The sequence below is a fragment of the Meleagris gallopavo genome, chromosome 8 (assembly GCF_000146605.3).
Source record: "Meleagris gallopavo isolate NT-WF06-2002-E0010 breed Aviagen turkey brand Nicholas breeding stock chromosome 8, Turkey_5.1, whole genome shotgun sequence".
Lineage (NCBI taxonomy): Eukaryota > Metazoa > Chordata > Aves > Galliformes > Phasianidae > Meleagris > Meleagris gallopavo.
The window spans coordinates 1,376,527-1,390,337 of NC_015018.2; the positions used below are offsets into that span (position 1 = coordinate 1,376,527).

The window sequence follows — 13,811 nt, forward strand, 5'->3', positions numbered from 1 at the left end:
CCTTTTTGTTGGAATAACAGCAGGGCTGCAACACACTGGCATCTATCTCATAAAAGAGGACCTTCGGGACTTTGACTCAAAGAACCATGGGCAAACTCTGCCAGAGAGGGTGGAATTCAACTGCACATCCAACAAAACTTCAAGTACATGGCTTAGCGAGTTCTAAAGTACTTGACATTACGTTTCTTGGAATTTATCTGTCTTCCAGTCCATACTCCAAGGACTATTTACGTATTTCACATTTCGTGTTTACGTAAAATGTGTAAACAGCCATTGGAACAAGGCCTGAAATCCAGATCCCTCTGAGCTCAGTATTTTCTTGCCTGTCTTTTTGCAGTATCTGTCCTCTGCAAAAGACAAAGCCTTCCATTCCCACTGCAAAGAAAGCACAACTCAAAACTTACTAAGAGTTGTGATGCAGAAGTCTGCTCCTGTTGTAAGTTCTTTCTTATTAGTAGCATCTTCCAAGGTAAGAAACAGCAGCTCTCAGCCATTTCTTCCATCATCTCTTTTGTGTTTCCTACCACCTGCACTCCAAATAACAACACGCCTGTTGAAGACAACTGTCAGGCGAGCACTTACGTTATGGGTACTCTCTTTCAACAATACAAAAACAGGACAAAAAGCCTTCAGACAATTCTTTACTTCTTGGGGCAAACTCGTGGCAGTTCTCTGGCTGCTTTGAACTCCTTTGGAGCCCATCTCCGCTCTGTCATTTAGTGTCCCAACTTCTTGACACCATCACAAGCATCAGGCTCTGAAAATCTAAAAACTAAGAACCCCATACTAACACTTTTTGCTTTTAACCTCAACACCTTTATACAACACCAGGATTTATTTTATTGAAACACCTAAACTAACCAAGACAATCAGTGCACCTGAGAACATGCACATAAACATCTAACTAGATTTTGTGAAACAAATATGGAAGAAGATAAATATAAATTTTGTCCCCAAACCCTCAATGCTAGTGCTGTTTTAGGCAACAGTGAACAACAAACTATGAAGAGTGCATTAGTTAAAATTAGATCTGTTTAGACATTTTAAGTCAGGATTTTACCCATAATGATGCAATTGCAGAACTTGCACAACTGATTTAACACAAACCAATACCAGTCCTCAGTGCTTGTGAAGTTTAGGCTTTTAGTTTTCACACAGTCATCACCATGCATGACCATACACATGGCTAGGCAAAATAACAATATAACAAAATAATACCAAAAATAACAATAACAGGCTTATTATCAAAGTTTCAGAGCTACAAAGAATCCCTGCCCTCAGTATCAACGATGCAGCAAAGTTTTAAGGTCAGAAGAGTAGAATGACAGGTAAGAATGGTATCCTGCCGGGACAAAACATTAATTGTTTAATTCTTTTGCTATCTCATTACGTTCCAGCCCACATTCTTTTCCCCCCTCCCAAAGTTATCTAAGCTGATTAAGGATATTCTGGGACACTTGACGCAGCACATTTGGACAGGGAAGCTCTACATAGTCTGTTTTTTCATACTGCTACCCATTTTTTAGAATCATAAACACAAAAAGGAACTCGCTCTCATATCACAGTTATCTTCTGGAGTGAACATTAGATGTCTTCTATCTTCCTCACAGGCAATCACACAAAGAGCTGGAATTTTCAGAGTCTTTAATCAACAAGAAACTCACTTGGGTAGATGTAGTAGTAATTCAAAATACAACAGAATGTCTTGAATGCAGAATCTCTGAATTATCTAGACTGACAGGATTTCATCAGGATTGACTAATGTAGACTGACAAGATTTAGGACCTGAGGGAATGGCATGAAACTGCATCAGGGAAGGCTCAGGTTGCATATGAGGAAAAAGATCTTCAAGAAGAGGGTGGTCAGAAACTGGAACAGGTTCCCAGGGAAGTGATCAGGATACCAAACTGCTGGAGTTCAAGAAGCATTTAAATAATTCCCTCAAACGTAGGGTTTGAATTGTGGGTGGTTCTGTGTAGAGTCAGGAATTGGACTGGATGATTTCTTAGAAATACAGAGGTGTTTATGTGTTAAGGAAAAAAAAAAAGAGTGAAGACATTTCATCTACATAAAATTTTATTACCCTTCAACCTTAGGTTAATACTCAGTTTCTCCAGGTTTAGCACGGTTTTGCTCCCCTAGGTAGACAGGTTTTCAACCGACTGTCTCTGACTGAAAACATCTAGGCTACGTCAGATTTTAGACCCAGCCTTTCATTAATACAGTCAGACACAAAAGGTCAGCTGAAACTCTGACCACCTGGAAGACAGCAAAGCCACAAAAAATCTGGGAGGGTTTTCATCAGTTATTACATTTGAAAAGAGAATCTTTCCTCAGCACTGATCACTAAATAGTTAAGAAGCAATTAAATTGCACATTCAAGAAACAGATGTGTTCTACATTTCAAGCTGCGATCAGAAGAACGTGCAACTATTTTTCAGCTGATGAAGCCTGTGGCTTTATCTTCTCGGCAGCTTCAAGGACAGATGGAAGGCTGACTTTGTCACCAAACTCTTTCTCACGATGCTCCAATAGAACACCCTATATAAACACATACACACACAAAAAAATAATCACACACTAATCCCAGGCTCCTCAGAGGAGATCAGCTGATAAGCAACTGAGCAATTCCAAAGAAGAAACCTGCCAGCAGGTTTGCAGTTACCTGTCTTCCTGCTCCAATCACATATACTCCTCCCAGAGTGAACCCTTCTCCTTCCAGGTTACCACTATAACCATTTTTCCAAGCACGGAAGAAATTTTGCCAGACACCAATGCGGAAGAAGCCTGACAGCATCATTTTTCGTTTGCGTGGGCCATAGAAGCTTCTCTGCAATTAAACAGAAAACAGCAAAGTGAAAAGCACTTTTCCTCCCAAATTAAATTCAGGAGACGTTACGACCCTGTATCCAAAAAGGACTGTAAAACAGAAAAGCTGAACAGGCAGAGTTGTAAAGAAATTGCACCTGAACTGATTTCTTACACACTACATGACTATTTACTTCCACACAGCCAACTATGATTACTGCCACCCTTCGTGTGTCTTTTGAACTATGATCCACAGCTATTTAAGCACAATCTACATCTACATCAACACTGTTGAGAACAAGAGTGCTTTGTGAGAAGTGCATTTTTTCACATTTTTGAACCTCGGAAATAAAATTGCTTTTTGAAGAGGTACTAAAATCCTGAAATTTCATCAACCATTTTCTTTAATCAATCTGTTTCCTTTTAACAGCCAGAGTGGGAATGGTAAATAAAGGCATCTTTTCATCAATTTTGAATATCAGGCATTCTTTTTCTTTCAGAAGCCAAATGATTTCTAAATATGTCCTCTGTACTAAGGAGTAAGCAGGTCTGTAGTTTTGCAGGACATCAGACTGGCAATACAGTATGTGTCTATGTAATTGAGCCAGGGGAGGTTTAGATTGGATATTTAGGAGGAAGTTTTTCAGCCAGAGGGTGGTGAGGCACTGGAACAGGTTGCCCAAGGAGGCTGTGGATGCCCCATCCCTGGAGGCATTCAAGGCCAGGCTGGATGTGGCTCTGGGCAGCCTGGGCTGCTGGTTGGCGACCTGCACATAGCAGGGGGTTGGAACCGGATGGTCATTGTGGTTCTTTTCAACCCAGGCCATTCTGTGACATTCTATGATAACGGGACAAGCCATATCATAATTTCAGCTGCATGTGCTGAACTAATTGTCTTCTACCTTCAGATCTTGATTCACACATTATTAACAACAGCAAGTCACAAGGACAGTGGAAGAACGGAATTAATATTAACAGACTTTATCTGTTAAGGATAAAGCAACATGCTATCAATGCATAGCTACAGAGCAGTCTGTAAGCTGTGCAGGAGGTAAATAAAAAGCAAAGCCAATTAACTTCTTGAACTACAATGCTTCCAAGCCCTTTCTCATTCAGAATACTTCCTATCTATATCATACAAGCTCTTCAAAGAGAACATCCATAAGCTTGTTATTAAGAAAAAAAAGAAAATAACACCACTTTCATTGTACCTTTTCATCCAGAAAGATTTCTCCTTTGAAATAATGCTGAAAATCCTCAACTTCGGTCCCTATCTTCTCTTTTACAACAGCATAGAGAGGAACACCCAGCTTGGACAGCTGAGGTTTCAGAGAGGAAAGCTCAGAAGCCTCCTGTGGAACAAAAAAAAGAGCATTTCAGGCAGTAGATGGAAGTTAGAAAGCTTCACCTTGAATTTTAGAGCATCTGAAACACATAAATTCTAGCTTGAGGTGCAAAACGGAAACTCATCTGTAGGTTAGACATTAAAGATCTACTCGTAGGCCAGCCTTCATTAAGTTTACTGCAATTTTCTTCACTAAGCAAGAAAGAAAATTTTTGGACCATTTAAAATGCTAGAGAAAATACAGTGTTAATTCAAAGTTCTATGCTTGCTTTGCTTGTGCCAGAGCTTCAACTATTTTTTAAGCATTTACAGAACAGTAAAAAGATCCTGCCTGTACATCACTTAGCTTTCCCAGACCTAGGTTTCACATCCTTTTTTTCCCAAAAAGAAACACATCATAGTGATGTCAGGCTTTGTGTGAAGCACTTGAGCACTCAATGCAGGAACATAATATACAAGTCTGTAAGTAATGGAGTGAAAACGCACTCTCCTCCCTAGATTTCCCAGTGAAAATGAACAAGCAATTTCTTCATACACTTTCAGTATCTCAGAAGCAATATTGCTTTATTACTTTTTCTGGTGTATAAATACACATGGTACTGCCATTCATCTGCCTGCCTTCTTGTTCTGCTGAAGAAACCCCTGCTCCCACAGCTTATACAAAGGTCTCCAAGGCTTCTCCAATTGAGATCATTCATTCTTATTGGCCTCAAAAGAACTCCACATTTGTTCCAAAAAAAAAAAGAAAAAAAAAAGGAATAATTTGCTTGAACAACCTCAGTCAGCTAAGTGCTATGCCTTAACTCAAAGGTTTGTGGGTGTGGGTTATCCAGAATTTAGGAAATATAAGTACATAGATAGGGCAAACAGACAAAAGACATTAGAGAAAGATATCAGTAGTTGAAAGGGTAAGCACAGCACTGCAGTTCACTACTCTTCATCTTTTTCAGAGGAAATGAAAGGGATGAATCAACATCAAAAGGAAACAGTAAGTAGGAAAGTGTAAGGCTTAAAGAATCCTTGCTTAGGCTTGTCACACCTTTCTCTTTTCTGTTCATAAATATCTGCTAATTATTTTTATGTTTTTCCTTGAACAAACTGCCTTAATGTTCTTCCTAAAAAAAAAATGGGGTGGGGGGGAAGAGGGTGGCTAATGGTTATTTTATCTGGATTCTTTTTTTTAATACTGTTCAAAACTTTCATAATCAACAAAACAAGTTTGTATTGGGATGTAACAGCATACGTCTCTGAGAAATGATGTTCCAGCCTAAGCAATAGGCTCCTCTGTAACATAAACTCTGAGTCCAGGCACATACATGTTCCTTCTTGGCACTGTCAGCAAGAACAAAATTGGAGTTCCTTCCCAAAGTATAAGACAGCGGAAACCAACTGTGATAAAGGATGTCTTAGCAATAAGGATCAATATATCAGCTTAAAGACCAACGTATCAGTTTATTAAAAGGAATCAGTGTGTGTTAGTTCTATAACTTTCTAATCCAGCTTTTCCTGGTACGTGGACAACCTTGTTTTTCTCAGTGATCCTGTTTCAAAGAAGTACTTCTCAATAAGACTACTTGAAGTTGTCCAAAGAGGCTGTGGATCCCTGGAGGCATTCAAGGCCAGGCTGGATGTGACTCTGGGCAGCCTGGTCTGCTGGTTGACGACCGTGCACATAGCAGGGGGTTGAAACTAGAAGAGCATTGTGGTCCTTTGCAACCCAGGCCATTCTATGATTCTGTGATTTATCCTTTCACCCACCAGGTGCAAGGACTTATTTCTTGAGTTCCACATAAACCGTTTTGAGCTGTAGTGCACCAAGACAGAAACTTGCTCATTATGGCATTAAAAAGTAATGGAAATTTGCCAAATTGTGGAAGAACAGCTACAAGTCAGCCAAAAGTCACTGCAATGAAGCTGAAGGAAAAATAAAGGGGAGGAAGGTGGTGGTCTTATGGCCACCTTAGATTCAACTGTGCGTGCCCCAGAAGGACATTAATACACATTAATGAATTCTTGGAAAAAGAATGAATATGCATGCTGATGTACTGATATGTATGCACTAAGTGTTGAAATGTAGACCATGAACTCTGAGAAGGTGCACTTAACTTACTGAGCCATCTGGTACGCATTGTGAGAATTAAAGCAATGTCTGCTTTTTAACACCACATTAGAGAGTTTTCTTTCTCGATTTCAGAAGACAACTGTATTTTGTTTCTTGCAAAAAAACCCTGAACATCTACAGCTCACAGAGGAACAGTTTTGTCAAGTCAGCCGTACTGAACCATCCCACCAGCTTGAAGTTGGTGACAGTGGGAAAAGAAGCTGCTTTCCTACTACATGGAAACTTCAACAGACAAAAACAAAGCAATTATTCTTAGGAGAAAGTCAAGCATCAACTCACAAAAATGCTTTGGGTAAAAAGCAACCCAAAATAACTTCAGTTTAGAGAATTTAAAATGTGTTTGAATGACTTCCGCATCTAAAACACAAAATAATTCTTTGTCGTATTTAGCTGAGCAATACAGTGACTGCCTCTGTTAATAATTCAAAATTTTGAAACAAAAGCAAGAATTAGAAAATTTAAATCTTTCCCTTCCAAATTTTTTCCTGAAAGAAAAAAAAAAAACAAAACAATTATTTAAATTCTACGAAGTGGGCTCTTTACTACTACTTAGAAAGACAGGTGTAAAAAAACCATTACTCAATGAAGTCTGACTGCATCGAAACAGGCATGCAGGGCATTTTCCTTCTATCTACATGACACCTGTTCAGTGGACGAAGTAGTTTAATACCTTCCATTAATTCAACACATATTTAAGCAGATATTACTGATGGAAGAAGACATCTTAATTAAATGGTTACAATATTAATTACTATTTTATGGAGCAGCGAGTAAGAACGTAATAGCTATTTTTCCTCCTAGCTATGAGAAAAGTAATGGCCAAGGTGCAGGTGCACGTTACAACTGCTTCCAGGCACATTTTACATTCAAATTGCATTCTAAGTGTCACTTTCCACCTCCACCCAAGAAGCCTAATGCCAGATTAAGGATCAAATCCTGTTTCTCAACCCACCCTGTTATGAACCAGTACCAGTCTACATAGACTGCTGGTGAGGAAACAGGGAGTTTTCATAACACATTCTCCTTACCTTCACAATCCTTGCCTTCCTGTCTCCCATTCAGCATCCAGAATAGTGAGAGAACCCCTTCAAGTGAACTGTTTATTTGCAGGTGAGCTTTATCTGATGGATTTCTGCCAGTCCAAACTTTGATTGCTTTTGACCAGAGAGTACCTGGCACATATTTCATACATCCAAAATAAATCTCTATGACTAGCTCCTAAGACTCATTAATAACTGAGTCTTGGGTAGTCTCCATTTCTGCTAGATCTCTGTCAGATATAAAAATAAAGCATTAATCGCCTCCAAAAAGAAAATACTCAAGACTCAATCTATACAAACCTGCTGCAAAGAAAACTAAAACTAACATATCGTTCGCCAGTAACCAGTTTGTGCAAGGATAGTGTCTTTCAGGTGCTTCAGATGTGTATGTTAACTATCCTGTTCACCTCTTCCCTTTATTCAAAGGGAATCCATACAAGTAGAGCTTAACTCATCCTAATTAGCCCCCAAGTTCAACAAGTACCTCTCTGCACAAAAATCATCCAGGTCTTCGCACAGCCATGATCACTGCACCATTCTTCTTCCACAGTTCACTTGCTTTGAATGTTCTTGGCTCTGTTTATAGAGGAAAAAAAGCATCAACAATAATATCAACCACCCTTATTTACAATGATTAATCCTTGAAGGAGCAACTGGAAGCATTGCAGAGAACTCCACATTCAAATACAATTCTAATTCTGCAATTCAGAGAAGTTTTCCATGTGTATAGCAGAGTATTACTTGTTTTACTTGCTTTAGTACTTCACATACTGAAAATTATACACATCAATTGAATGATAATTGTAATTGGTTTTCCTTCACAAGAATCATCTGCTATCAAGGACACTCAACTACTTCCTATAACTAGGAAAGACTAAGAGAAACTCTTTAGATACCTCACGTGGTCTGCATGAAATCTTGTATCCCCTACAGATAATCTCTGATTCAGGAAAATTAAACCTTCTACACACACTTCACTGTTCTTCAGCATTTCTAGCCTTGGTCATATAGAGGTTCTTTCCTCAGATCACATTTCAAAGAACAACAGCTCAAACATCCAGAATCTTACCTGATCCCAAAGTTTTTAGCTCTATCCCCTCCAAAAATTCTAGTGTTGCTTTTTCTGCCTTGGACAAAAATAAGTCAGTGTTGGCAAGCACAATCCCTGTTATGGCTGCACCGATGGCTCCGAGACCAACCGACCACATGCCCATAGTGAAGATCCCAAAGTCAGGTAGGAAGGACATGTCTAGAAAAAAAAAGAAACATCAGCTCTAATACTGAATACCGATAATGCCAGACAAGGAGAACTGGTAATATTTCCTGTTCCCTACAGTTCAGTGTATGAACCAAAGCAGGCACAGAGCCAAGATCAGAGCTCAGCAGTATTTCCTGCAGAAAGAAACATGTTGACTTGCAACCCATTTCATTAGGTACAAAAAACCTGACATTACAAACATGTCCTGGACAGCACTTTCTATATGCTGATCAACCTCCACTCTTACAAACGCAGATCACATCAGGAACAAACAACTTAATTTCACACCCACTGATCAGAACAGATAACACTGGAGTGGAAGCCATTAGATATGCTGGCTCACATCTTAAAAGCACTAACTGCTCGTTGTTATCAGCGACTCTGGTTTCATGGCAGTTTTATTAACCAGCAGCTCCCTGCTGAAGACTCCAATACCCAATCCTGACCTTTGCATAGGTTTCACAAGACTGGGAAGGGCTGACAGCCACCTTCCAGAGAGGGTAGAGGAAAGCAAGTTTAGCCTGGGACAAAATTCAAGATCCAGCTGTGAGCAAGAACTGGTACAAAAGTCACTGAGTTTTAGCAGGGTAAAAAGTCACTGCTCGTTTACATCACAACAGCTGGGTGTTACAAAGGGCTGCAGACCTCATAAGTCACTCAACTTTAGTTTTACATAGTATAGAGAATCAAATACTTTCTAGAGCCATCTGCAAGACCCCATTCCCAGACATGCTCTTTTGGTGACTACTGCTGCCTGTATATACAGTTTTGTACAGAAGATAATTTTTTTCCCCTATAAACATAGGAAAATCATCACTGTTTTGAACTGTGACTGGCAACAGACCAGAAACACACACCATGTTTACCTCCACAGCTAACTGCTGCTAGAATTCAGAATGTATAAACCAGGAGTAGGCTCCACTTTTTGTGTCAGACACATTGCCCAGAATTTTCCAGGAGAAAATCTATTTCCATCCTTAAAATTACTTCCAGAATGCCTCTGAGAACCAAATACAGTGAACTGCCTGCCTACCTGCAGAAATAGCTAGAAATATACTGAAAAAAGATTTTTTTTTCCTTGTAGCACCACATAATGCCATACGTGGTGCTGAGGAAGACAGGACCACAGTACCTCGAAACATGAAAATCCCAGAGCCTGAGATAGGCTGGGATTTCGGATGAGAAGCCTGAGCAGGAAACAAGGGCTGTTTACACAAACACAGTGCAGCTAACAGAACCTAATTTCATGGCTTATTTGTAACACAGGGAAACTCTCCTTGTCCTTATCTGCTTTGTCTACATACTTTTTCAAAGTGCTCATAAGGACAATTTTTGATTTGTGCATCTAACTCATATCAGAGACCATCCTGACCCCAGCTTTTAGAACAACCAAAATGCAATTCCAAGTGTGTTGCCCTGATGCTCCAATCTGCGTGGCACACCAAAAGGCCGTAGCCTCATTCCCTCCCAGACTCTCAGGATCCAGATATTCTTTCCCATCTTGACTGGTGGAGATGTTCTTCTCATAATTCTTAGTTACAAGAAGGGCTGGCGATAAAACTAAGCTGTATTTCCTCGTGTATTTCATTTGTGTACAGAAGTGCTGCCAAGTTTGTGACAACTACTAAACAAGCAACTTCCCGCTTAGCTTTTTCTTTTTATGAGCATTATCATTAGTGCTGCCACCATTAGCACTGCTGAAAGCCAGCTTCCCTCCATGACTTCACATCCACCCAGCTGTAGTCTCGATACAGAGATCATTATCTTCACCAACACACCTCTTCAGTCTAATTGGGCTCCTCGGGCTCTGCTAACTTAACAAAAAACTCATCCAGATGTGTCATCGTTTTGCTGTTTGAACAAGCAGGGAGATGGAATGACGGAATCACAGAATGGCCAGGGTTGGAAGGACCTCAAGGATCATGAAGCTCCAACCCCTCTGCCTCAGGCAGGGCCACCAACCTCCATGTTTAATACCTGACCAGGCTGCCCAGGGCCCCATCCAACCTGGCCTCGAACACCTCCAGGCACAGGGCATTCATAGCCTCTCTGGGCAGCTGTTCCAGCACCTCACCACTCTCATAGTAAAGAAACAGCAGAACGAAGAGCATAATTCTGCCGACTGTCCATCAGCCAATTAAATTTCCCCAGCATACCAGTACATAAGCCACTTGGCATGCACTGCACCGACTTTTCTCCCCTACCAAGCAACACCGCAACCCTCCGCCACCCTAAAAGCGTTGTCCCTCCATCAGAGCCTCTGCGACCGCCCCCAGCCAGGACTGGGCACCCCGAGCGGCTCCAGAAGGCGCGCACTCACCCAAGGCAGCCCGCAGAGCCCCGGGCAGCAGCGGGCGGCGGAGCGGAGCGCACTGAGGGACGGGCGGGCAGCGCCGGGTCTCAGCCCCGCTGCCTCTCCTCCTGAGCTACGCGCTCCGAGACGGCCCGAAGCGGTTACGCCACAGCAGCCGTCCAATCCCCGCCGAGCCGGGCTTAACGCTTCGATCGCTCCGCGCTCGTGAAGCTGAGAACGCAGCTGGGAGCCGCGCTGAAGTTTGTTGGTTTGTTTTTAAAGCCGCGCATTTTCACAGTAAGTGCCTTCCTTCTGTATGCGGCCCTTTTTACTTCTAACAGCCCTCCTCCGCGCGCCCAAACAACAAAAACAGCCCTGGCAACAACGAAGGAGACGTCAAGCTGTTAAAAAATGCCACCCGCCGCAGTGCTGAAGAGCCTCCTTTTCTCCAGAGCTATCAGAGCTCTCGGCTCTGCAAACATCTCCAGTCCTCAAAGCCTCCACAAGCGATGGAGCGCTTCTCTTTCCAGAGAGAAGCCAAATAAAAAAAAAAACTTTTTTGTGTGTGTGGTTTTGTGGTGGCCAGCAGAGATTCCCAAGATAAGAGCGAGTTGTTTTCTGGTCTGTCAGTACTTAGCTAACCCAAATTTAAACAAGCTAAGTCTCAGCCCTGCTGTAAGAGTCGGTTGATGGTCTTCACCTTGTGTCAAGAAGACCAATTGAAACACGGTTCTCTAGATGTCTCATTTCCCTGCCACCCACAAATGTCATTAAGAGGATAGCTATCCTTAAACATTTATTTCAGAAGCATAAACACGACCTGCTGCAGCTGTGTCAAAAAACACTGGAAAATTTGTGTATTCCAGTTATCAGAGTCATGGCAGCACACAGATTTACTTGCATGCTTTTCCTAAGAGCAAGCAGAAGTGGAAACAGTCAGCCGGCACTGCCACAAGGCAGACTGCACTGCCACATATCCTCTGATCTTTGAAAGGGTAGATAATAGCTGGACAAGGGGCAAAGGTTTGAAGTTGAGGGAGGGAAGATTGAGGTTGGATGTCAGGGGGAAGTTCTTTACAGAGAGCATGGTGAGGTACTGGAACAGCTGCCCAGAGAGGCTGTGGATGCCCCGTCCATCCCTGGAGGTGTTCAAGGCCAGGTTGGATAGGGCCCTGGGCAGCCTGGGCTGGTATGAAATGGGGAGGATGGTGGCCCTGCATGTGGTGGGGGATTGTAGCTTCATGATCCTTGAGATCCCTTCCAACCTGGGCCATCCTGTGGTTCTGTGATCAAAAACTGCTCACACAGTTGGTTCTGACCGTTGCTTCTTCATCCCTTCTCTTCCCTCCCATCCTGAGCCTAATCTTCTTTCGGAGCTTTGTCACAACTTGCACATCCCAAACACAGGTTTGAGCTGATTACTTTTTTTTTTTTTTTTTACAAGACATACCACCAGAAATGAGTCACCAGATTACAAATATCTTTGTAATTAGCTCCTTTTAAAGAACATTTACAACCCTCAGTAACCCAGTGACATGCTCATCAGGATTTGATGAGCTTTTAAATACCTTCAGGGATTGCAAAATACACCAACCTATCCAACTCCAAAATCAGCCTTGCTTTAAGCAGGGTTGGACCAGCAGTCCCTGCCAACCCGCAATGTCCTTTAAATGCCAAAATCAACACACACACAGCACCCTCCTAACATTCTGAAGACATGAATTTAGCTTTTTTTTTTTTTATAACCTTAATGATTCTTTTTCTTTCTTTCACTGCAAAGATCCTGTTACAAATCACTCGCTGTGTCAAAAGCAGCAGCCATCTTTCCAGGTTTCTTCCCAACCTGCACATTACACTGCTCTACCCAACTGGGTTGGGTTGGAAGAAAAAGTAGCTGTGTCAAACAAGGGAACCATACTCTTTCCTTGGAAAGGAAGACCACTGTTGAATCATGTAATCTGCTCCATTTGGAGAATGTTTTCAAGACATGCCACAATCCCACATCTCGTCTACTCTGTCCTTTTGAGTAGCTCTTACACTTGAAAAATCTTCCAATTTTCTATCTTCTGTGTGATATTCAGAGGGAATGGACTGCTCGATACCGTGCCTGGGAGAACTCAAATTTCTGCTCAACCAGCATGCAGAGATGCTGCGCGGTGGGATGAAGCACTGAAGCACAGAACTGCAAGAAGTACTTATGTGTAGATCCTACAGACTGAGCTCACAGCTGGGTCTGCTGAGGTCCACAGCTGAAAAGCTAAGCACCATAGTGGTCTGCAAAGGAGTAGAAAGTAGGGGAACACCAACAGATCTGCTATGGGGCCAATCCTTGCTCAGCAAAGCATGGCAAACACAGAACTGTGGGCCTGGCAAATGGCAGCAATTGCTCCCTCCTGCAGGAACTGCACAATCAAGCTCAAATTAAGACACATTTCCCTCGTATATTTTTGCTTTCCTCGTATTTCAGTTTCCACGTTCCTCAAATCACACTGTTCCAACATCAGAATAATTCACTACTAAAAGCAGAAATACAGGATAATCAATAGAAGTTTCTATTCCATCCAGCAGCGCAGCAGCAGCACCGAGCATCAACCAAGCAGCAGCACAAGGCTCTGGGCACACCCCCATTCAGAATCCAGTGCCTGCCTCTGCCTCCGGCCAGAACGAGGCCAGCAGGGCTCGAAGCAGTCCAAGGGGGTTTCCGAGGCTTTGCAGCCCGAGTGCACCAGGCATCGCACCGAGGCGCTGGGAACAGAGCTAAGAACGAAACACAGGATGTCTTTGTCTTTCACTGCGCCTACTCACTCTCCGTCTAAACGACGCAACAAAACGGCCATCAGCCAAAACATCACACCGCAAGGACGGACAAACCAGCCCCGCGGCCGCAGCCTCCCGCTCCCTCACCCCCCTGGGGGCAGCGCAAGGTCACAAGGCCGCGGCTGCGC

The 13,811-nt window shown here is 42.4% G+C and overlaps 1 protein-coding gene across 1 annotated transcript; it reads right to left on the minus strand.

Moving 5' to 3' along the window:
- Positions 1 to 1,627: 1,627 nt before the first annotated feature.
- Positions 1,628 to 11,004, minus strand: PRXL2A (peroxiredoxin like 2A). Its single transcript, XM_010714114.3, has 6 exons — positions 10,894 to 11,004; positions 8,385 to 8,564; positions 7,800 to 7,891; positions 4,020 to 4,160; positions 2,666 to 2,830; positions 1,628 to 2,541 (listed from the first exon to the last, which is right to left on the minus strand). The coding sequence occupies exons 2-6, from the start codon at positions 8,560 to 8,562 to the stop codon at positions 2,431 to 2,433; spliced, it is 687 nt and encodes a 228-aa protein (XP_010712416.2). The 5' UTR covers positions 8,563 to 8,564; positions 10,894 to 11,004; the 3' UTR covers positions 1,628 to 2,430.
- Positions 11,005 to 13,811: the final 2,807 nt, after the last annotated feature.